The sequence below is a fragment of the Camelus bactrianus genome, chromosome X (genome assembly GCF_048773025.1).
Source record: "Camelus bactrianus isolate YW-2024 breed Bactrian camel chromosome X, ASM4877302v1, whole genome shotgun sequence".
NCBI classification, from domain to species: Eukaryota; Metazoa; Chordata; class Mammalia; order Artiodactyla; family Camelidae; genus Camelus; species Camelus bactrianus.
The window spans coordinates 31,898,397-31,920,547 of NC_133575.1; the positions used below are offsets into that span (position 1 = coordinate 31,898,397).

Below are 22,151 nucleotides of genomic sequence, written 5' to 3' on the forward strand. Positions count from 1 at the left end.
GAAAGCTATACAGGTTGCATAAAAACAGAATTAATGCAGTGCTAAAATTTTCTCAATTAATTAAAAATTCTACCACAGCTCGTCTTAAATGTACAGGCTTTTTAAAAGTTTTTTTCAAAAGTTAATCTTTCATACTACATACTTGTTATCACTCACTACCAGAAAGATTCTGTCCAATATTACTTGGGGTAGTTACTATAGAAATTGCATACATTGCACGTATGTTTTCAACTTCGTAGGTATAATGAGGACTTTTGCTTGCCCTTACCCCTCAAAACGTAACCCTAACCCCCATGGGAGTTAGAAAGCAGCCAACTCAGATTTTTAAATCTTCATTTTGAAAAGAGAAATGCAATACATTATCTTCTTTTCATGTAAAATAGGTGTTTCATGAAATTCATTTGGTTAGAAAATGAACACACAGAAGTCAGCATGTTTTCAAGTGGGAACTAAGGTAGGAGGAATACTCCTTCCAATTTATGTTCTCAAGGACAACATGACCCTGAAAATGTATTCTCTGTCATTTTTGTAACCTGTCATACAGATATAACTGGCTTTATTTCAAGGAACCTGTAAAATATTTACTTGCTTTTAAGGTTATACATGTAACAAAGAGAATAAAAATAACAGTAACTTTAAACCTCCCAGTATGATCACATGAGGAGGAAAAGAAAAACAGCTTCCCCAAAAGGAAAGCTGACAAAATTGTTATAAATTCAAAATACTGCAAAATACTTTTATATTCGCCAAAAATTAAGAACCAATGAAGACGTTTCCTGGACAATGGATTTACTGAATCTGAAAATTTCTACCCATTCAAAAAAGTTTTTCCATCTAAACACCTGTTCCTGACTGTTTTTTCTCCTGTAATTCTGAGTATTGAACAAATTTAGGAACTAGGCTTTGCTCTTTTAGGGCAGATATGTGTCAGCACTGCTCCTTCTCGGCCATCATGTGCTGTGTGTCAGTTTCGTTCTGAGGGATTTTCCAAACATCAGCAACCACATTATGTCCCCATGGGGCAAAAGTGGGGAGGAGCATCACTGAAAGTGCTAGTAAAAGCAGTGCAACTGCGCCTACAAGTGGAGCGGGTTGTATATAGGCTGCACGTGCCTATGCAGAGGGACAGAGTCGCACAACTGACACAAGCCGAGTCACACAACCCGGAAAAAAAGAGCTGTGCCTGTGTGTAATTTGCATAAGCTACAAGAGGCAAAGAAACACAACGGACAAGATAAAAAAAACACTGTGGGTGTGGCTAGAGGAGCGGCAGCACTGCTCATTCCTGTAATGTTAGTCCAGGAGAGGGTGGAGAGTTTGCTCTCCGGGCACTGTGAGCATGCTGCTCTTGAGACCGTGTCATTTGTGCTGTGGGGTCAAGGCTATCAAGGCTCCCCTGAGTCTGCACAAGGCAATAGGTCCACGAACCACAGCAGTCTAAGGTGCTTACCATGATATTTTCAGAGATACAGCAAGGAGGCCTGCTCAACAGATTTTCAAGGAGGTACGTTGAACAAGAACATATTTTTAGCAAAGAGGAGAAAGATGTGCTCAATTTTAAAGCTTTAAATATCAACTCATACCCCTATTTAATATGAATATATCTAGGATGAAAAGCTTAAGAGGAAAGTTTCTGAAGATTAAGTGTATGAGAGCAATTACATACTAATTAGATCTATACCAGATTTTAATTTAATAAAATCATATTTAAACATTTATTATTTTTTCCTTCTTTATTTCTATGAAGAAAATATCCCCAATAATGGGACAGCATGTACCAGACAAACATATCTTTAATTTATCTATTTCTATATATTTTCTTTTTAAGTTTTAAATAAAGAAAATAGCTGGATATAGTAAAGACTTTTTGAAAAAGTATTATAAAATGAAGCTAAAAAATATGAAATGTTTCCTTCCTAGATAAGGACTATTACGAGTTCTCTTGACTTCAAGAAGGGGACTAAAATTTCTTTCGTAAAAATGCTGAGAGCAAGATATTTTAAGATTCTTGCAAAATGTGAAAAATATAACTAAAAGAATAGAACACAAATATTATCATCTACTTATCTGCAGTCGTCAAGAAGAGTGAAAAGACAAAAACCCCTGTATTTTAGGCAGAAGTAATTCAAAACCAAAGGCAAAGAAATTAAAAGTATTACATTTTCCTTTTGATTTTAGTCTAAGACCAGCTCCCTCCCTGGAAGACTTTTTGTAGACACACGTTAAGACAGCCGGGCAGGGAAGCTATTCCAGTTCTTCAACTCTTTATCTAAAGTGAGCACCAGGACACACGGGGGAGTGTACATTATCTGCTGGCCCTTCCTATCTTCCACGGGACAAACTGATTCCCAAGTAACAAAAATTAAAGCCCCACTGGCTCAAACCGCAGAGCTGCCATGTCTTGGCAGACAGAGGAATTCAATAAATAAAAACTGCTTCTATGATTTACATTATTAAGCAACATCTAAGAAATGTTACAAATACAAGAAAGAAGGAAGGAAGGAAGGAAGGAAGGAAGGAAAGAAGGAAAGGAAGGAAAGGAAGGAAGGAAGAAAGGGAGGAAGGGAGGAAGGGAGGAAGGGAGGAAGGGAGGAAGGGAGGAAGGGAGGAAGGGAGGAAGGGAGGAAGGGAGGAAGGAAGAAAGGAAGAAAGGAAGAAAGGAAGAAAGGAAGAAAGGAAGAAAGGAAGAAAGGAAGAAAGAAAGAAAGAAAGAAAGAAAGAAAGAAAGAAAGAAAGAAAGAAAGAAAGAAAGAAAGAAAGAAAAACTGCTTTCTGCACCAAAAAGGTTGATCTCTTAAACGGCATTCTAGCTTTGCAAGTCCATCCTGGTCACCTTATAAAGCACATACACTCTGTGTTAGTTTTCCCACTAAGCATCCTTTGGCTCCCTGTCCTCTACCCTTTCAGAACCAAGCCCTCTGCTCATCTCCCTCTGTGTACTCTTTCCTGGTGATCTAAGTTACTATCCCAGCTCAATTACTTTTACCTTGGTAATGACTCATCAACTTCTCCTGTCCAGACCTGTCATCTGAACTTGAGACACATCCCTGCCTGCCCAAAGGGATGCCTAGGCACCTCAAACTTCACAAAGCCCCTTCTGACTCACATCTTCAGTCACTTATTTCAGCAAACACCACAATCATCCATCACTTGCCCAAGATAAAACTAAGTCACCTTTGCCGCCTTCTCTTTTTTCCCATCTTTAGTATCAATCTAATTACCAACCCTTGCAGACTTCATCCCCTAAGTCCTTATGGAACCTTCCCTGGTCCATGCTACCAACAACTCTGATGTGAACCATTTCAGCAACTGGTTTCGCTGCTTCAGTCTTGTTCCCCTCCAATTTATTCTCCACACTGCTATCCATGAATTTTCAAAAACACCTATCTAATGATGTCAGTTTCTGCTTAAAATCATCCATTAGGATAAAGTCTAGATTCCTTAAGGACGCTTATAAAAGCCCTACAGGATCTGACCCAGTCCTGCTACATCTCCAGGCTCATCTCTCCCAACTCCAGCCATGCCCAACTGCTTTCAGTGCCAGGATGCTGAGGTTTCTCTTACCTCTAAGCCTTCATTTTAGCAGTTATCCCTTCCAGTTAGGGGCACCCACTCCCACCCTAGCTCCCTTTCCTCTGGCTGGTAATTCTCACCTCTACTTTGGCTTATGTACAACTAGTATTTCCCTGGGGATACCACTCCTGACTTCCAAACTAGCCCAGATCCCCCTGCCATGTGAACCCACAGCATCCTGAAGGGCCCTATCAGAATTCAAGCTGGACACATATTCACACTCAGTAAACATCTGCTGAATGAATGAATGAAAGAAAGCCAGAAGAAAGACATCCTAAAATACCAAGTGGTGCTGGAGCTCCATCCTGCAGGTGAGAGAGAATCCTCCCCCAGACAGTAGTAATTCTATGCAGAAATCTGTGACATCCATAGGTTCTGAACTCTGCCTTATACTGACTCACAGAAGGAGAGGAGCAGCACTACAGTGTGGCTGCAGCGTGTGGCACCAAATGAGACACATGACAGGGACTTACTTCAATAAGCGAATTGCGTGGCTAAAGCCATCACCTTCCATTTGTACTCCTTGATGTGGAATCTCCAGATTGGACAACTGGAAAGAGAAAAGCACAGTTCTATCAGACCACCAGCTTTACAAAGTAAACTACCTTTTCTCAGTACTACTGTCTCTATTCTCGAGGAATCTGCTCTAGGGTCACTCTGTCCCAGAGTGACAACATATTAGGCATGAGCACTGTTCCCCATCATTTGATTTCCTGGGAAACTATATAAAGTCCAGTGAAATTCAGACGACCTAGAGCTTCTAGTTAAAAAAACACCTTCAATAAAATGAAAAGAAGAAAAAAACACCTCCATAGGTGGCAAATCTTCAAAATTCAGGAGATTATTAGATCTAATTTTTGCAGCAAGCCAAAAGTAATCCAGAATCAATTCTGGTGGTTCCAAATGATACAACTGTAAAATAATACTGGTTTTCTTGTGTGATTCAATTATGTTTGTGCAAAACAAAGTTTGAGGCATAGCCACATCTCATTTTTTAATTACAAACAATATTTTTCAGTTTATAATTTCTCTGGAATACATTTTTATTTTTAACAAACTATTTCCTCTGTGAAACCCAAGAAGAAAAGATTTCCAATTTATGCATTCACCCAGTGAGATATCTCTCCCAATTAGAGGATTCAGAAAATGAGTTAAAAAGGATGGTGCCTGAGACTCTGTCAGTTCAACTATAGGTTATGTATGTGTGCCCAAAAGTCATCTGACCTAGCAAAGAAACGACTGCCTTCAGCAGATATTCCCAGGTCTTCTCTGACAGACTATTTATATCCACCTTGTTCCAGAAAGGATTTAAGGCAGCCCTAAGTATTTGACTGAGTCTTGCTCTTTGGACCCGGGAAAAGCAGCGGTTTAGAAAAATAGCTGCTGACCAAATAGGCAGTCGGGGTTCAGATTCCAAAGGAAGCAAAGTGTGGGAGGGCTCAAAAACATGCCTCTGTTCTATGGATCAGAAACATAAACATTCCTGGTGAGATTAGATTTAGTTTAGTTACTCACATCTCAGTATAAACTACCTGAAGTCAGAAAATGTCTTTTTCATTGACAGGAGAAAAAGTAAGTTCTTAAGAGCTTGACTGAGTTCAGTGGAGTTGACTGTAACATGGCCTATGTGTGCGCTCCTATGTGCACAAGAACAGAAAAGCGGGCAGAAGGGCAGAGAGGCCATATGTCTATGGGCGTCTATGTGGGCACTACAAAGACACAAGTTTTTATGATTTCTAGCCTGTGGGTAGTGGGGAAGAGAGCACACAATGAACAAGGCATTACACTGTCACTGGGTATCATGCAGCCTCCCTTCCTACCACATGGGAATCACTGAATGGCATTTACATAATCAACCTACATGGCACAAAGAAAAAGCCCAAGAACACACTCAAGTGGATAGGAAGCAGGGGCACTGTACAGTTTAGGAGCTACGGCCAGTTCCCAGACAAGAGGTCATCCATCAAGCTCATAGTTCTAGGAGCTAGGACATCGAGGACATGAGTTTCCATTTTAGGTGCCTATTTCTGGGCTTGGTTTTCTGGGCTGCTGTTGCGCCTCACAATTTCATACTTTAACCTCCGCCTCCGGATCCCAAAGCCCTATAAGGCAGGGATTGGCATACAACAGCTCATGGGCCAAATTCAGCCATTGCCGGTTTTGGTAAATACAGTTTTATTGGAACATAGCCACATTCATTTGTTTAAATATCAACTATGGCTGGTTCACACTGCAACAGCAGATCTGAACAGCTATAATAAGAGCCTATATGACCCACAAAGCCTAAAATATTTACCATCTGGCCCTTTACAGAAAATGTTTGCTGATCCCTGTTCTAAAGCATCAAAGTATTTTCAACAAGTCTTCCCAAGCTCAACTGAAATAATCCATGTCCACGTTTCCACGTCTCTTTTTCACTCCCAATAACTTACAGAAGGGAGGAGTCTTACAAAAAGTAAAACTCTAAACTACAGGGAAATCATTACTTTTAAGGGTTGAAAATCCTTGGCCAAAGCCCTTTTTGGAAATATAAAAACACAGGTTCTGTTACCTCCCTTTACTTTCTCGCTTGGGGATCATGCTAGATTATCACAACTGTGTATTCCTAAATGATATTCGTTCTGTGTAAGTCTACTGGTTCTTCCATGGGAATAAAGCAAAAATTTAACATTCTTTCTGACCTGCTTTTCAGAAAGGAACCCAATTTTATTAGTATATAAGCAATATGTTCGGCTTCACCCACTGAAAAACGAGCCGCCCCTTTATCAACCGACCAACTCTAAAAGTGTTAAATAATGCTCCTACTAAGAGGTACACAAGTAAAGTGTTAAAAAAAAAAAAAAGGACAACTTTTGAGAATTAACTGGGAAGAATTTACTTTCCATTTCCATAAAGACCACAGTTTGGAATCAGAGAGATGAAATAATTTAAGTCATGCTTTACATGTATACTATGAGATGCTGTGATTTCAACCCCACCCCTCCCAACATAAACAAGATCACAGCCGTCTGGTTCTCCCAATGGAATCCATGTAGCTTTGGCAAGGCAATTAAAAAATTACTCTTTGAGTACCCAAAATTGTTCCAAAAAATTACCTCCATCCGAAGTCCTACAAATGGCATATTTGTATCACACATAGCGACAAAATGAGCTAGAACTTTATTGAAGGCACACATTTCTCCTGATCGTTTGGTTTTCTTGGGTTCAACTGGACACATGTCATCAGACAACTAGAATTTAAGTAAAGAACACAAGTGGGTAAAAAAGTATGTGTGTAATTAGTTAAGGCAGTTGGACTACTATAACAAAAGTCAAAGTTAACCAAAACAGATGTTAATTCAGTCAACAAATATTTACTGAGCAAATACTTACCTAAATACTGGAAATTTAGTAGTAAATATTATGTATTTACCAAGCTGCCTTGTGGAAAATGGTGCATAATTATTAATTGAGAAGCATCTTCAAGAAAATGTAGACATTTGTTACCTAAACCTTGTAGCTGCCCAGACTCTTAAAAACCATACCTAACTTCTTTCCCATATTAAAAATGGTTAAGGAACACAGCAAAGTTAATACCCACGAATCTTGTGCTCATTTCTATCTGTGGTCATACCTTGCGCTTGGTACCGGATCTAGGCTGTTTCCCAGATTTTGTACGATAAACTGATTCCTGGATGTTTTCCTTGAACTGCTGCAGCAGGAGGGCCATGACAGGGCTGTCTTCACGATCTGCAGCATTCACAGACATGAAGTAGTACTTGTAGGACAGCTGTGTGGGTTTATTGGGAACCTCCAACATCTCCACAACCTAAAAAGGCCCAAGTCAGAAATGAGACTCAGATACAATAAGTGTTGGATATTTTCCTGCTTATATCAAGCAGGGCTCATAATTTTAAATCTAAAGCAAATGACTTTTCCTTTAAACAAGGACAAATCAGTCATGATCTCAAAAAAAGCACTGCAATTAAATATGTCATCTGTTTTCTAAAAAATAGGTCAGACTAAAGAGCAATGATAAAAGTAATTTAATTAAACTAACAGCATTAGGTGTTCTTGATAGTCATACTTTAGCTTATAAACTGAAAATATTTTCTACCTATGTCCAGGGGGTCTGCTAGATTTTCTAGAATGACATCTATTTCAAACTGCCCTGCTGTCTCCCTTATCCATTAAACACCCTAAGCATTCCACTATCATGGCAGAGAAAAATGACAACTGCCTCTCATACTTGGAAGCACACAAAGATCAACCTTGATTTTTCAACCGAAATACACGGTCACTGTGAGGATGAGGGTAACAACATCAGGAGTAGTTAACACTGATCTAGAGCTTACTGTGTGCCAGGTACTGTCCTAAGTACTTGACAGATGTTAACACATTTAATTCTCCTAACAACTCGATGAAGTAGAGATTCTTATCTTCATTTTTCTGATGAGGAAACTGAGGCACAAAAAAGTTAGGTTAATTGCCCAAGGTCTCAGAGGTAAGAAGAGATAGACTCGTGCTTTGATCCTAGACATCTGGCTCCAGAGGCCTTGCTCTTACTACACCAGCTTACTATTTCCAAGGTCTACCTAAAATTTAAGAAAAGTCCCCTAAATACTTTAATGAGAAAAATAAACACCATTGGGCAAAGCCCTTAACCAACACACACCTTTCTGTCTCTCTTCCTTCCTCCCCTCTCCCTCAACTCCCTCTCCCCACATTCTCTTCAGGAAATTGGCCAACAGCTAAGCATCGCCGAGGCACCTGAGGAAATCGAAGAATTAAAAGTAAAATGGAACTTCACCAAAGAAGACACATGGATGGCAGATCAACACATGAAAAGAAATTCAACATCATCAGCCACCAGGGCAGCATAAATCAAGACTACAATAAGATACCACTACGTATCTATCAGAATGGCTAACTTTTTTTTTTTTAATCGCAATACTAAGAGCTGATAAGAATGCAGAGCAAATGGAACTCTCATGTACTGCTGGCAGGAATGCAAAATGGTCTGGCCACTTTGGAAAACAGCTTGGCAGTTTCTTATAAAGCTGAACATACACTTAAGTGTATGATCCAACAATCCCACTCTTACTTATCCAAAAGAAATGGAAATTTAAGTTCACAAAACAATCTATTTGCAAATGCTTATAGCAGCTTTATTCACAACTGCCCCAAAATGGAAACAACCAAGATGTCCTTCAATGGGACACTGGTTAAACAAACTGTGATACATCCATACCAAGGAACACTACTCAGCAATAAAAAAAAGATCTATTATATACACAATGATATGGATGAAAATCAAAGGCATTATACTGAGTGAAAGAAACTAGACTGGAAGACCAAACTAGAGAGACAGAAAGCAGGTCAGTGGTCACTAGATGAGAATGGGGTGAGGGTTTGATTATAGATGGGCAGCATGAGGGGACTCTGGGGGGTGATGGATCTGTTCTCTGTCCTGTTGAGATGGAGATTACAAAACCATATGCATTTATTAAATCTCAGACACAAAAAAGTCTGAATTTTTACTGTATATAAATTATATCTTAATAAAGCTGGCAAAAGTAAAATAGTAGAAAGACATTTAAAGGTAGTAAGGCTTTAGAAGATTCTGTTCTTCTTAATGTCCACGGCAGTTTTTTCCACTATTATGAATCTATCATCCCTAAGTGAGAAATATGGAGGATGAATGGTAATGTACATTCAGTTTTGGTCTAAACCATGTGAAACAAATTATGGCTTTATAACAAATCACTAGTCACTGAAACTTAAAGCCTGGCTTTTTGTTGATACTAAATAAGGGTCAGAAAATAATAAATTATAATCATTTTATTTTGTGTGTGACTGAGTATAAAAGATCTTTGTGTGTTCATAGGTTTATTATGCATATCATTTCACATGTAGACCAGGCAGCTCAAGGAGAACTCAAACAGCAATCCTCTGTCACGTGCCAAATCTAGTCCCACAGCTGGTGTTTTAAAATTCAGAAAAAAGTGCAATTCACATCAATGACAAACTTTTTAGTCTACATAAGTTACACTAACTTAATATATATCAGGCTACACAGGGTTCCTTTTTAAGACAGTATCTTTTAAAAGTACAGGCTCACAACCTTAAAAAAAAATTCACTCCCACTACCTTCAACCAACAATTCTGAATTAAATTTTTCAAACACCTTAGAATCTTAGCCAAAAGTATCAACTTGGTGTACACAAAATTTTCTATAAGCAGTAAATATATTTATGAAATATATGAGTCCATATTTCAAATTCTTGCAAATTTTAACCAATTCAAAGATCTCAAAGAAACTTAACTTGAAACCACCTGTCAAGAATGAAAAAGGGATAAAGATTTTACTGTGCACTGAAAGGTACATGCAATCAATGAAATGGATATATATGTCTTCAAGCAATTAAGGACGAAAAAATAAAGCTACTCTAGCCAGCCATATTTAAAAGGCAGCATTATGCAAGTTAACATTTGATTAAAACCAAACAAGTTTATCTGACACCAAAGCATCTCCAAACTTTCACAGTAGTCACTTGCAAATTCTTTCTTATACAGATGCCTCAGTCCAAGCAGAAACTAGGCGTCACTATAGGAGATGCTAGGGTGAGGGATGGGGGCAAACCTTATATTCCCAACTCTCCTAATCATTATATAATTTCTTAGAGATATGATTTTCTGCTCTCCCCCATCCCTACCATCTCTCCCCCTTCTCCTGGGTTGAGAATCACTATACAAAAGTCAAATATCTAAAAAAATACATTTGCAAATTAAACTAAACAATAAATCATTCAAGATACTAATAGCATTACTGAACTCAATCACCCAAATCATCCCTTCACATACTTACAATGTAGTATTGTGGAAGACGGGTAAGTTTAATGAACAGCTTATTCTTAGAAAGGTTTCCAATAGGATGGGTTGAATAATTGGACAGCTGTAATGTTTCACTGCTTATTGTAGGCAGGTGTTTTATAGATTGTTTGCAACGCTGTTGTCCAAGCCAAAACCTTAATTTAAAAGAGATAATCCACACCACAAAATTATAAGACTTGTCTGATTAGCTATGTGCTACTGATTTATAAATAGACTATTAGAAGAGCACTAAGAAACCAATTAATTTGAAATTTAACTGAACTAGTAAAAGGACACATGACCATAATGATGAATCATTTCTCTAGTTTTGTACTGGGTTGTTAGTTCTTTTTATTTTTTTTTTTTGGACTGTTAGTTCTAATTCTAGTTTAAGGAGTTTAAACTGCAGTGTGAATGGTCTGATTAGTTATAAGACAGAACTAACTAGTATTAAGGCTGAGACATTGTATCAGTTTTTTACAGGAGATTAAAGATTTCCTATGGTTACAAGACAGCACAAGCTAGTCTCAACATCCTTTATAAAATGCCTGAAGTGTTTATAAAATAAAATAGAACAAATAATAAATAAGTATGAAAGTATCTCATTTTTCTGGTATCATAGGAGACATGTAGTCCCAGTTTTTATACTATGCATGTAAAGTGACGGGAATCCCTAATAGGTGCCAATGTTAACTACCTTCTTCCACTCTTTCTCAGTTAAGCCTCCAGATTTCACTTTGATGCTTCTATATAGAACCCCTCTCATTCCTTTTATTTGCTTATCTATCCTTGACACTAGGACACCATGTAATTATGTGAAAAGGGGATAAAATGATTGGTACACTAACTCTCACCGATCCACAATGAGACAACTCAGAAAATAAAAATATGAATTTAGAAGCTTTTCACAGCAACACAACAATGCCTCAACATCCAAGCTTATGATCACTAGGCTCGCCTTGCTGAACAGGGCATAGAACAGTTCGGGTGCTGTTGCATTTGTGTGATGAGCTTCCTGTGGTACAAAATGTGTACCAGCTGTGTGCAGTAAAACAATGTTTAATATAGAGCATTTTAAGGGCAGTTTGTAAACTATTACCCAAAAATGTATCAAATCTGGAAACTTTTTTTTAACAATGAAAAACAAATTTAACTGCAACTTCAAAGGATCACTTGCTAGAACTGGCTATTCATAAAGGAACGAAGATAAATTTTCAAAATACACCAATACCTGCTTCATTTTGGATGATAGTCAAAAACGAATATCCTAAACTTGCTAAAATTGCTTTCAAATCTCTACTTCCAGTTGCGTCAACATACCTTTGTAAGACTGGTATCTCTACTATGTGTGTTATTTTAAAAAAAACATAGAAACAGTTAAAATATACCTTATCTTCCATGATTATCATCATCATCAATCCAATCTAGATTAGATCAGTTAAAAGAAACAAGTTCATTTATCACATTAAAAATTCTAAATATAAGATATTACAAATATATATAAATTATAAATAAAGAAATAATAAATACAAAATCTTTTCCAAGCATATATGGAATTGCTTTCCCACTTTTTTTTGTTATCACTTTGTGGAACAAAAAATTTGAGTGTAAGAGTAAACATCTATATGTACACTTTTCATTTGTTTGTTTGAAGGGGTTGACAATTGGGTTTATTCATTTATTTCTATTTGGAGGAGGTGCTGGGGATTGAACCTGGGACCTCATGCATGTCAAGCATGTGCTCTACCACTTGAGCTATACCCTCTCCCTTATATGTATACTTTCAATGAAAAATGTGTATTGATTTAAAATTTTTTTTACGTCGTTTGTTCTGATTTTATATATTGAAATGCAATTTTATGTCTCTTGACTCTAATGAAAAAAATTGGAGCTTTTGAACATGCTTTTTCATTTCTTTTATAAGACTTTGTTTTCATTGCATATTATGAAAAAAGTAATCACACGAACAGATGCCCAACATCACCAGTCATTAGGGAAATGTAAATTAAAACCACAGTGAGATACCTCATCACACTCACTAGAATGGCTATAGTTGAAGACAGTAACAAGCATTGACAAGGATGCAGAGAAATGGAAAACCTCATATACTGCTGACGTAACTGTCAAATGGCACAGCTACTCTGCAAACTAGTTTGGCAGCTTTTTTAGAAACTTAAACATAAGTTTATTGTATGATCCAGTGATTCCATTCCTAGTGGAATGAACATGTAAGTCCACATATACACTTGCACATGAATACTCATAGCAGCATTATTCATAAGAGTCAAAAGTGTAAACAATTCAAATGTCCAACAACTGATGAATGGATAAATAAAATGTGGCCTATCCCTACAATGGAATATTAGTCAGCCATAAAAAGGAATGGAGTACTAAAACACCTTACAACATGGATGAATCTCGAAACATTATGTTAAGTGAAAGAAGCCAGTCACAAAAGACCACATACTTTATGATTCCATTTACATGAAATGTTCAGAAAAGGAAAGTCTACAGAAACAGAAAGCAGATTCACAGTTGCCTGGGGCTGAGGCTGAGAATGGGGATTAGCTGTAAATGAGCATCTTTTTGAGGCAATAGAAATGTTCTAAGTGTTCTAAAACTGAATTGTGGTTATGGTTACAAAACTCAGTAAATTTACTGCAAGTCATCGAATTGTACACTTAAAACAGCTGAATTTTATACTATATAAATTACACTTCAATAAAATTATTAAAAAAAAAGTCCCATGACAATAATCGATGAACTGGTCATTCACCAAAGATCATCTGAGAGGCACTACTATAAATGACAACCAGGGGACCTTTCTTACAAATAATGTGAGTTTAAGTACAGACACACATTTGATAAGTTTAAGGCTTTGGGGACTTGACTTTCTCGTTTTAGGTTATATTTCTACCAGCAGGAACTGCCAAACAACCTCAAGTTATGCAAGATGTGAATTACTAAGTATTTAAACCTTGTTGGTTTAGCCAAAATGCACAAAATGATGCTAAATCACTAAAATTTTTATTGTTACCCAGAGTAACGACTATCATTTTTCATATACAAACTAAACAGCTATTCAAAAGAAGGCTCATAGCATATCATCTATCTATTAGCATTAAAAATCATGTCCTGTTAATGAAAAAATTACTTGATTATGTTGAATTCTCCAGCTATTTACAAAACCAAAACTGGCAAAAGGAGAAGGGGTAGACTAGATGATCACAAAAGCAACAGATCCCACTGAACAGTCTAGCCCTTCACCCCCAGTCCTCCACCCTGCCATTCGCCAGTTCGGTTTTAATCTGATATTTATTTTTATCCCTTGGAATTCTGTTGTATTGAGTTAAAAAGAGAGTCTGTTCGAGTTGCCATAATGGTACCTTTGTGTACCAGGATGGTAATGAAATCTCCTCGAATTATCTCTAGCTCCATTTTCAATTTTATTTAACAGTGTGAAGCATTCAAAGGATTTTGAAACAAACTGAATTGACAGTATTAAAGAAGCAGAAATGACTATTCTGAAAGTGTCAGCTGGTAGATTCATACCATGAAGATTATCCTGGATAAGAATAGATAAGACTCTATTGCAAAGGACATTAGCTACAGTAAAATTCATTGTGTAAGTGACTTGCAGGGTGCTTGTACAGGAGAAAACATGGCAAACAATGAAAGCTGAGTGTCATACCCTTCATACCTATATTTGCCCTAGAGGGGAATTTGATAGGAAGCACTGCCATCTTGGACCTATTCCAAGAGAATTTAGATTCTAAGTACCAAAAAGCGCTCAAGTTTCATGTCACAAACATTAAGGATAGTGACTAATCAAGAGTAATAATGGAGAAGAAAATATATGCTGTCAAAATAAGTTTCCATTTTCAGTCCTGAGCTTAACAGACAAGCTTACTTCAGTTGTTGAATCCAAGGAATGATCCGTTTCATATCATCATTCACAGACTTCTCCATGTCATCCAGTGTGGACTGGTCTATGGAATAAAGCACTTCATTACATGAGACACAAAATATCTAGGTAGCCCAAAATTTAAATGAAAATTATTGTTTCAGTCAGAAAGTAGTGTTATTTTTGAGTCAGAGGAAAACTAAACTAAATGCATATGAGGCATAAATGAACCTACTTTGTTTTCCCTCTTAAGAGTTATAGTTAAGATAATTAACAGCAAATGTACATTGGCAGGAAGAATACATAACAAAGAATAAGTTCCCAAAACTCTTAGTCTAGTTAATTAATATTTTAAACTCATAAGGATTTCAAACTCATAGTATTACTAGACTTAGAACCTTAAAAATTGTAAAAACTATAAAACACCATTAAAATGTTTATTAAACACAAATGGTTTCTGGCATAAGGAAGAACTGTTGGCTGAAGATTAGCTTGCTAAATGTCACTTAGAATTTTTAATGATACTAGAAAATGCTGACAATAGAATGCTGAGCAAAAAGCAAAATATAAAATAATTCAACAAAAGAAAAACGTATAGACAAAATTAGAAGAGCATTGCTATGGATTGAACTGTATCCCCCCAAATTCATATGCTGAAGCCCTAACTCTTAATGTGAGTTACTAATGTGAGTTTACTATCACTAATGTTTAGAGGTGGAGACTCTGGGAGATAATCAGGTTTAGATGAGGTTATGAGGGTGGGGCCCTCATAAAAGATTAGTGCCCTTACAAAGAAGAGACACCAGAGAGCTTGCTCTCTTCCTATCATATGAGGACACAGCAAGAAGGCTGATGACTCTCCAAGCCAGGAAGAAAGCCCTCACCATAACCCAACCATGCTGGCAACCTGATCTCAGACTTCCAACCTCTAGAACTGTGAGAAAATAAATTTGTTGTTTAAGCCACCCACTCTGGTTCTTTGTTATGGCAGCCTGAGCTAAGACAAGCATACGTTCCCCTAAAAACAATGACTGCCAACAGGTAACTATTTATTGCTTCTTCTCTCATTTTTACACGTTTAGATTTTTTACTTATGAGTATGTATCATGTTAATCATCAAGAAAGCAGTCAAATAAGAAGTTCTGAAGAACAATTGCCTAATGTGCCACTTATCACTTAGCCATCATAAATGTGATGTGATTCAAAGTAATGAGGCCACTTTTCCATGAGCAGTTCATAGAAAAATCTATCTTTATAGCTATAAAACATAGCCAGAAAGTCTTTTATTTTCATCTATACAGCTTAATATTAATTTCAAATGGCAAATGTGCAAATATATTCAGGAACACTGTTCCATTAGCAATACAAAAACATTGAGTTCCTAGTATTTCATCATTTCAGAGCACCAACTTGGTAACAGAACATGTGAGAAGTCAAACTTCAATTTCTACTATGTGTAAGCCAGAAAAAGAAAATTCTTTCCCCCAAGATTTTGCACCCCAAGTCATCTGAGATGTTTATACTGTCATAAATTTGTTTTTCAGCCATGAATGACATTAGAATCCCTTGTCATCTCCATGTCACCCAGCTATTAACAGTATATATTTAATCTAAAAAAAAGATCAGCCAACAACATTATTACTTTCACATAGTAATAGACAACACGAATGTACTTCATATTGCAAAGTTTAATTTCTGGTACAAGAGAATCTAAAGTAGAGTTAAAATGGGACCCAAGGAACAGACATCAGCCAGAGTCATTCCTTCCATATCTACTTTCTACATATGGTTTATACCACCCCGCCCAATACCTCAGGGTAAAAAATATTTATTCTGCTTTTGTTAAAAATATTTTTCCTTACACTGTGATTATATCATTTAGTAACTTACCAAGTCCATAAAGCATCAACTGGAACATTCCAGAATGCAAATCTACAAAAATGTGTAGACACTCTGAATTACCACAGGGCTCCAAGATGGGAACAACAAGAGCTGGAAGTGCAGTCTCTATGAAAGCTGAACAGTTAAGAGTTATGTTACATTTCTATCTGAATATTTTTCCCAAAAAAACATATATAGATTTCTCAGTGAGTAGAAACAAATCAAATACTGAATGATCCGGAATGCTGGAGGAAAAACTTAATTTTGCTAAACTGGAATAGTACTATTATGTCAATTAGTAGCTCAAAATGACAAATGTAATCTACCAGGTGACTTGAAACAAACATACCCATCTCAAATACTACAGCAAAAAACAAAACAAAACAAAACAAAAAAACCCCCAAGATTCCCTTAAAAAAAGGTTAAAATAACTACTGAAAATTTAATCTCATCAGCTGAGCTGAGGTCTACTTTTACTGTCACTAAGTAGCTATTAATAAGCTAATTTTAATGATTTTTTTTGATATAATGGAAAGAAAATTAGTTGTTTGGTAAATAGAGTAAATTTCACTTATGGTCTAAATATTTTTAATGCCATTCTTCATAAAGAGAGGTTTTCTGGCAATTAGGGTCTGTGTAGTTTTAAACTATTTGAGAACTTACTGAACATTACTGATTATATAGGAAAAAATATTTCAAGTTATTTATGTACTTCACTTTCAAGTCAAGATGAAATAAGAACAGAGGCCACTACTAAACACAAATTCCCAAAGCTGCCAATATATTCGTTCCAGAGTTTCACAGTATTTCCACCAGGCCCAATTAATTTTCCCCTTAATCCCACAAGCTGGCATAAGAAAGCCCAGTAAAGGAGCAAAGCATTGAGAGCACACCATATGCCGATCAGACTGAGGGGTGGTAAAGGGGTCTGCTCTTTGGGCTACCACATTCCTCTAAAGCTACAGCACAGAAGAAAGGCAGGCAGTGTGCAGAGTGGTAATGTAGGCCCAGCCTTTCACCAGGTGTGACTTTTCTGTGCTACTTTGCTACACAAGCACAATGACATCTTCTTGTCCATGTCATGGGTCCTTAGGAAGAAGCAGTGACAAGCTTGTAAAGGTGCTTTAAAAAGTAAAGTGCTCAATAATGTACATTATCTGTATTCCTCTATGAACCAAAGAAACAAACCAAAACCTCTTGTTATGATTTGCAATAATTAAAATGGGTGACGTTACTGCTGGTACTGTCTATACAAACAAATTAATAACGTAAGAAGATTGCAGGAAGTATATTTAATCAGATGAAAACGAATTGCTTTCAAGTATATCAAATACATATTTGCATACAAATGTTTAACATGTAGGTCCAGCAGAACTTTCACCTAAAACAAACAAAAATACAGAACAAAAGGGCACAAATAGGAATTTCTTTTACAATATTTTATCATTCAGGCCAGTGTGACAAATCAGTTCAAAACATGTTTTGCTGAATTTATTATGTTAATAAAAAGTGCTTACAGATTTGAAGCAAGGGTTGCTGACTTTTAAAACATATTTGTACTGTTTTAATCCCTAATGGGATAGGAATGTATTCTTTAAAGCAAAACTAATTTTAAAGTGTAGCAATAGAGTAAAACTAATTCTGACAACTGGGATAACAATCATAATTTCAATCTAATTAACAAAACTGAATGTTTTTGAAAAGATAGAGCATCAAAAAAGAACATAGAGAAGACAGTTCAAAAGATAGGAAATACTTTGATGAGTATCTCTGAACATATTTTATGGCCACCAATGTCCACATTTTTCTTTACAGAAAATAAAATACATAAGGACCTAAGCATTTAAAGGCAAGAGGTTTTAATGAAGTGCATCCAGAATGAGGAACTTGTGAAGGGAGAATTAAAGGCCATGCAAGATGACCGGGCTGCACACTCCTTTTTTTGCAGCAGCAGGAATATATACACATCTCCTCTTTTATTTCTCCCTATCTGTTTACTGAGGACAAGCTGAGAAATGGACCAACAGACAGTAATAAAAAGTGGGAAGACTGAACAGAAGCAACTAAGCCCAATTAGGAATGGCTGTACATGGTTCACAGCTTCCAAACTGACCTCAAGACCCCAAATCCGGCATGGACAGCACAACACGAGGGAGAGCACGAGGGCTTCCTAGAGTCAGGCAATGCTACGAAGGGGCCACAGGGCAAGTTACCTTTAGTGCCTTGCACTGCCTTTTTTGAACTTCTCTCCAAGAGTCCTGCCTCCTCTCCCGAGACATTCCCATTCCCATCTTGCACCTTCAAGAAACCACACACTGCCCTCCGGGCTGTCCAAAACCTGCTGTGTGCTGTCTGTGTGCACTCCCCTAGCCCTCCCTTGGAATGTGCCATTCTCCCAGCTACGCATTTCCCTGGCTTATTCCAGTGAGGAGTTGGAATAAATGCCAGCTGATTAAGGGTGGTTACACTAAGGGATTCCCAGAACAGGCCCTGGTCCCAGCAAAGGAACTGACGAAAGCATGCCTTCCCCTCACAAAAGGGATCAAGGAAGACTACATGAAGACTATAAATGCATGAACATGAATTTAAAAAAACAGTTAAAGCATATGTCCTAAAAATGGTGGGTCAGCAGACCCTTTACCATAGCAGCTCTCATTTCCAGAACTGTTCCGATTAAAGCAGGACCAAGGGGCCCAACTCCACATTCAAGAACCTACCTCTCCTTCAAATCATAGTCTCCGAAGCACATTTCTCTAACACCGAGATCTCCCAGGGCTTGAAAACCACTACTGCAGCACACTCCCACTAGAGTTAGGGGTCAAGGAAGAGCCTGGACTAACATCCTCAAACTACACATGAGGAGAATAGGGCCCAAAGCATGTAAGTGACTTGTTCAAAAGCACAAGAGCAGCTGAACCCAGATCTTCTGGCTACTCAGCCAGTGACATCTCTACAAAATGCTCCTGAACAAAAATCTTTGCAACTTACGCAAACAGCACACAGAACTATTCCTATGTAAACACATGATTAAAGTCCATTTTTCAAAGCAATTTAAATATCCCGCAAGCAATCATACTGACTTTTTAAACTTACTAAGCCTTGTTTACAGATACTAAATTAAACCAGAGCCTAGCAAAAGATCACAAACTCCAATTTTCTATAATCCCAATGAAGTTTTAGAATTTTGACATATATTAAGACAAAAAATACTATGGGCCCAAAGTAATCAAGGCCAAAAACAGCTGGGGTAGGGATATAGTAAATATGTTCATTATGATACTCATTAAACTACATTCCGAGATTGAAAGTGCTTATTTTCTAAATGACAGAACGTCCCCTAAAGCTCTGAATAGACTAGGTAATTAGAAGATTTTTCACTGTGTGTACATCTGTATTTCTTATTTTGAACCCAGTTAATGTAGTAACAATGCAAAAAAATTTTTTAAAAGACATGGGATACATTTTGCTCCAAAGAGGACTATTTTATAAATACATTATAAATATTTGTAAAGCTGCCTTAACCTTAGAAGAAAAACTAAAAGATGTTCATATTAAAACGTGAAAAATATTTTCCATTTCAATAGGAAAAAAAGTTTTAAGAGAGTTGATATACATACATTTTAAAAATAAGGTCAAGCTAAAATAAAAAAGAAGAAAGTAAGGGGAAAATTAAGACAAGGTTGGTGGCTCACAGATTAAAATGCAGAAATGCCCAGCCTCTACAACAAAATCAGTACGTCAGAAAAAAAGTCATGTTAAGAAAGATGCTTCATAAAATAAAAGTAGATACCAATTTGAACAAAAGAAAGATAGAAATGCTAAATTTAAAAGAACTTACAGTTTTCATTGGCATTGAAGCCTCTAAGAATGGCCTTCAGTTCCTGGAGCTTCTGATGAGCTCGTGCATGGACGCTGTCAATCAGGAGTTTTTCTATTGACAAATGATCAATCTGCATAAACAAGAACAGAATTGTATGTGCAATTTAAACACATCTATTTTAAAAGCCTGAGAATAGATTATTATGCTCTAAGATATTTCCTTTTAGAATCACACTGATTAAGTGTTAACCAGTAAAAGAAAGCAAACTTAAAAGTTAAAAAAAAATAAACTTAAATGGTACTGATGGCTTAAAGACTACAAGTTAACATTCTGGCAGGTATAGATCTGATCTCTGATCAGTTATCGTACCGTTTAAATGCCAGATCTTAAAAAAATAAAATAGTGATCTGATCTAAATTACAAAAGTTGAAAGAACACTTTAAAAATTATACATTATAATATTAGATGTTAAAAAAGCAACAAATGCAAAAGCATAACATTCATTTAAAACAAGTTTCATAAAGAGTTTCTAGGAACAATTAGGTATTAAAGAATTCATGCTAAAAGTTGAAGTATAAATGGTAAGTTACATTATCTTCATTTAATCAAAGCAGTATTAAAATGTACTGACATCTTTTACCTTCATGGCTCTTTCTACTAATTTGGAATCAGAAACTGGCAAAGGAGGATCATGAAAAATCTGCAAAGGCTTGGAGACATCATTCTCATCAATTTTAATCGTAACTTTGTGAAAAGAGGCTATCCCTGTTTTTCTCCCAAGAACCTGTTGACTAAAGAGAAAAAAGAAATGTTAAGAATTATTTTCAACACAGTCTGTTAACTTCGGGAATAAAAGAGAGACAGGCCATTGTGCACCTTATCCAGAGACTAGAACATGGCAGGCCCTCACTGTTTGTTGAGGGACTATTAATATTGAAAAGACAGCTATTCTGTAACCCAAAACAATATGATTTACTACATTAAAAAAAAAACCACAGACACAGAATTAAAAAATAAAACACATGCACACCCACAAAAAACACCCAGAACAAAACAACCTGTCTTTAAATGGTGTCTATTCACCTCTGATTCCTTTACAGAAAATGGGAGTCAAGCAAAGTTCAACAGAGGGGGAAGAGAGGATTTTAAAACAACCTGATATTGATTTTCCCCAAAAACCTCCCCCAAAAGTTTTTAAAAGGTGCAATTCTAAATATAACACTGTGATAAGCAAAGATTTTTGAAAAAATGATACCCAACAATCTAAAGTAATGGTCTTTTAGCAATCTGGTACGAACCCAGAGTAATCTAATCTTTTAAGAATAGTAAGTTCTAGTACAAATAGATGTTTACATACTTAAAACATGCCATGTTCTAAGAATGGTGTCAATTATGAATGTCCTACGTGGTTTATATACCATGGGACCTTACCATACAAAATCATGTTGTTAAGGGGTGCACAGCTACTGGTACATAGTGAATCAAATGTATGAGAGAAAAAGAGAAACAAAAAGAGTATTTACAGTCATAGCATGATTCCACCATCATCAGCTTTACTTACTTCCAAACTGAGAGGGAGAGGCACTTTCCTGCATGATACCTTTCCACCTGTACAAGGTCTCCCCACCGCTCTCGGATTAACATTAGAGTTTGGGAATGTAGCACTTCTAACTGAAGTGACAAGCAGAAAGAATCTGATGGATCTCGTTAAGCAAATCTAATATAATGTATTACTACAACAGCCAATGAAGTATAAGCAAACTTCATTTGACAAAAGTTCTATTCCACAAAAGTTTGCTATTTCTCCAATGACGTATGAAAAGTGTTGCAATTTGTGATATCATTTTAGAAAAATCTTTTATATTTATCTTTGAACCAATATAAACAAAACATAAGGTCCAGGTTGCCCCTTAATTCATCACAGTTTAGAGAATATGGATAGACCAAATAGAACTATTTTTTGTCTCCAAAAAGTACTATTTCTAACTCATCATTTAAAAATTTTACATGCAAAGTCAATAGTAAAATTTAAAACTTGGTTTATTATAGACATATCCCTATTCTTTACACTGGCCAGTTCCCTGGCCCCATTTCTTCCCAAAAAGGGGGAGGGGGAGATTT

At 36.6% G+C, this 22,151-nt stretch overlaps 1 protein-coding gene across 3 annotated transcripts in view; it reads right to left on the minus strand.

Annotated features, from left to right (window-relative positions):
* The window catches only part of MED14 (mediator complex subunit 14), a 60,409-nt gene that overhangs the window by 23,370 nt on the left and 14,888 nt on the right, over nucleotides 1-22,151 (minus strand). For all 3 annotated transcript variants that reach the window (XM_074359810.1, XM_074359809.1, XM_010963992.3), the window contains exons 8-16: nucleotides 21,592-21,724; nucleotides 20,671-20,821; nucleotides 20,049-20,160; nucleotides 16,220-16,345; nucleotides 14,336-14,414; nucleotides 10,421-10,580; nucleotides 7,187-7,381; nucleotides 6,669-6,803; nucleotides 4,047-4,123 (exon numbers count right to left, since the gene is read on the minus strand). In XM_074359810.1, coding sequence (XP_074215911.1) covers nucleotides 4,047-4,123; nucleotides 6,669-6,803; nucleotides 7,187-7,381; nucleotides 10,421-10,580; nucleotides 14,336-14,414; nucleotides 16,220-16,345; nucleotides 20,049-20,160; nucleotides 20,671-20,821; nucleotides 21,592-21,724 — 1,168 coding nt within the window. The remainder of the gene's footprint in view (nucleotides 1-4,046; nucleotides 4,124-6,668; nucleotides 6,804-7,186; nucleotides 7,382-10,420; nucleotides 10,581-14,335; nucleotides 14,415-16,219; nucleotides 16,346-20,048; nucleotides 20,161-20,670; nucleotides 20,822-21,591; nucleotides 21,725-22,151) is intronic.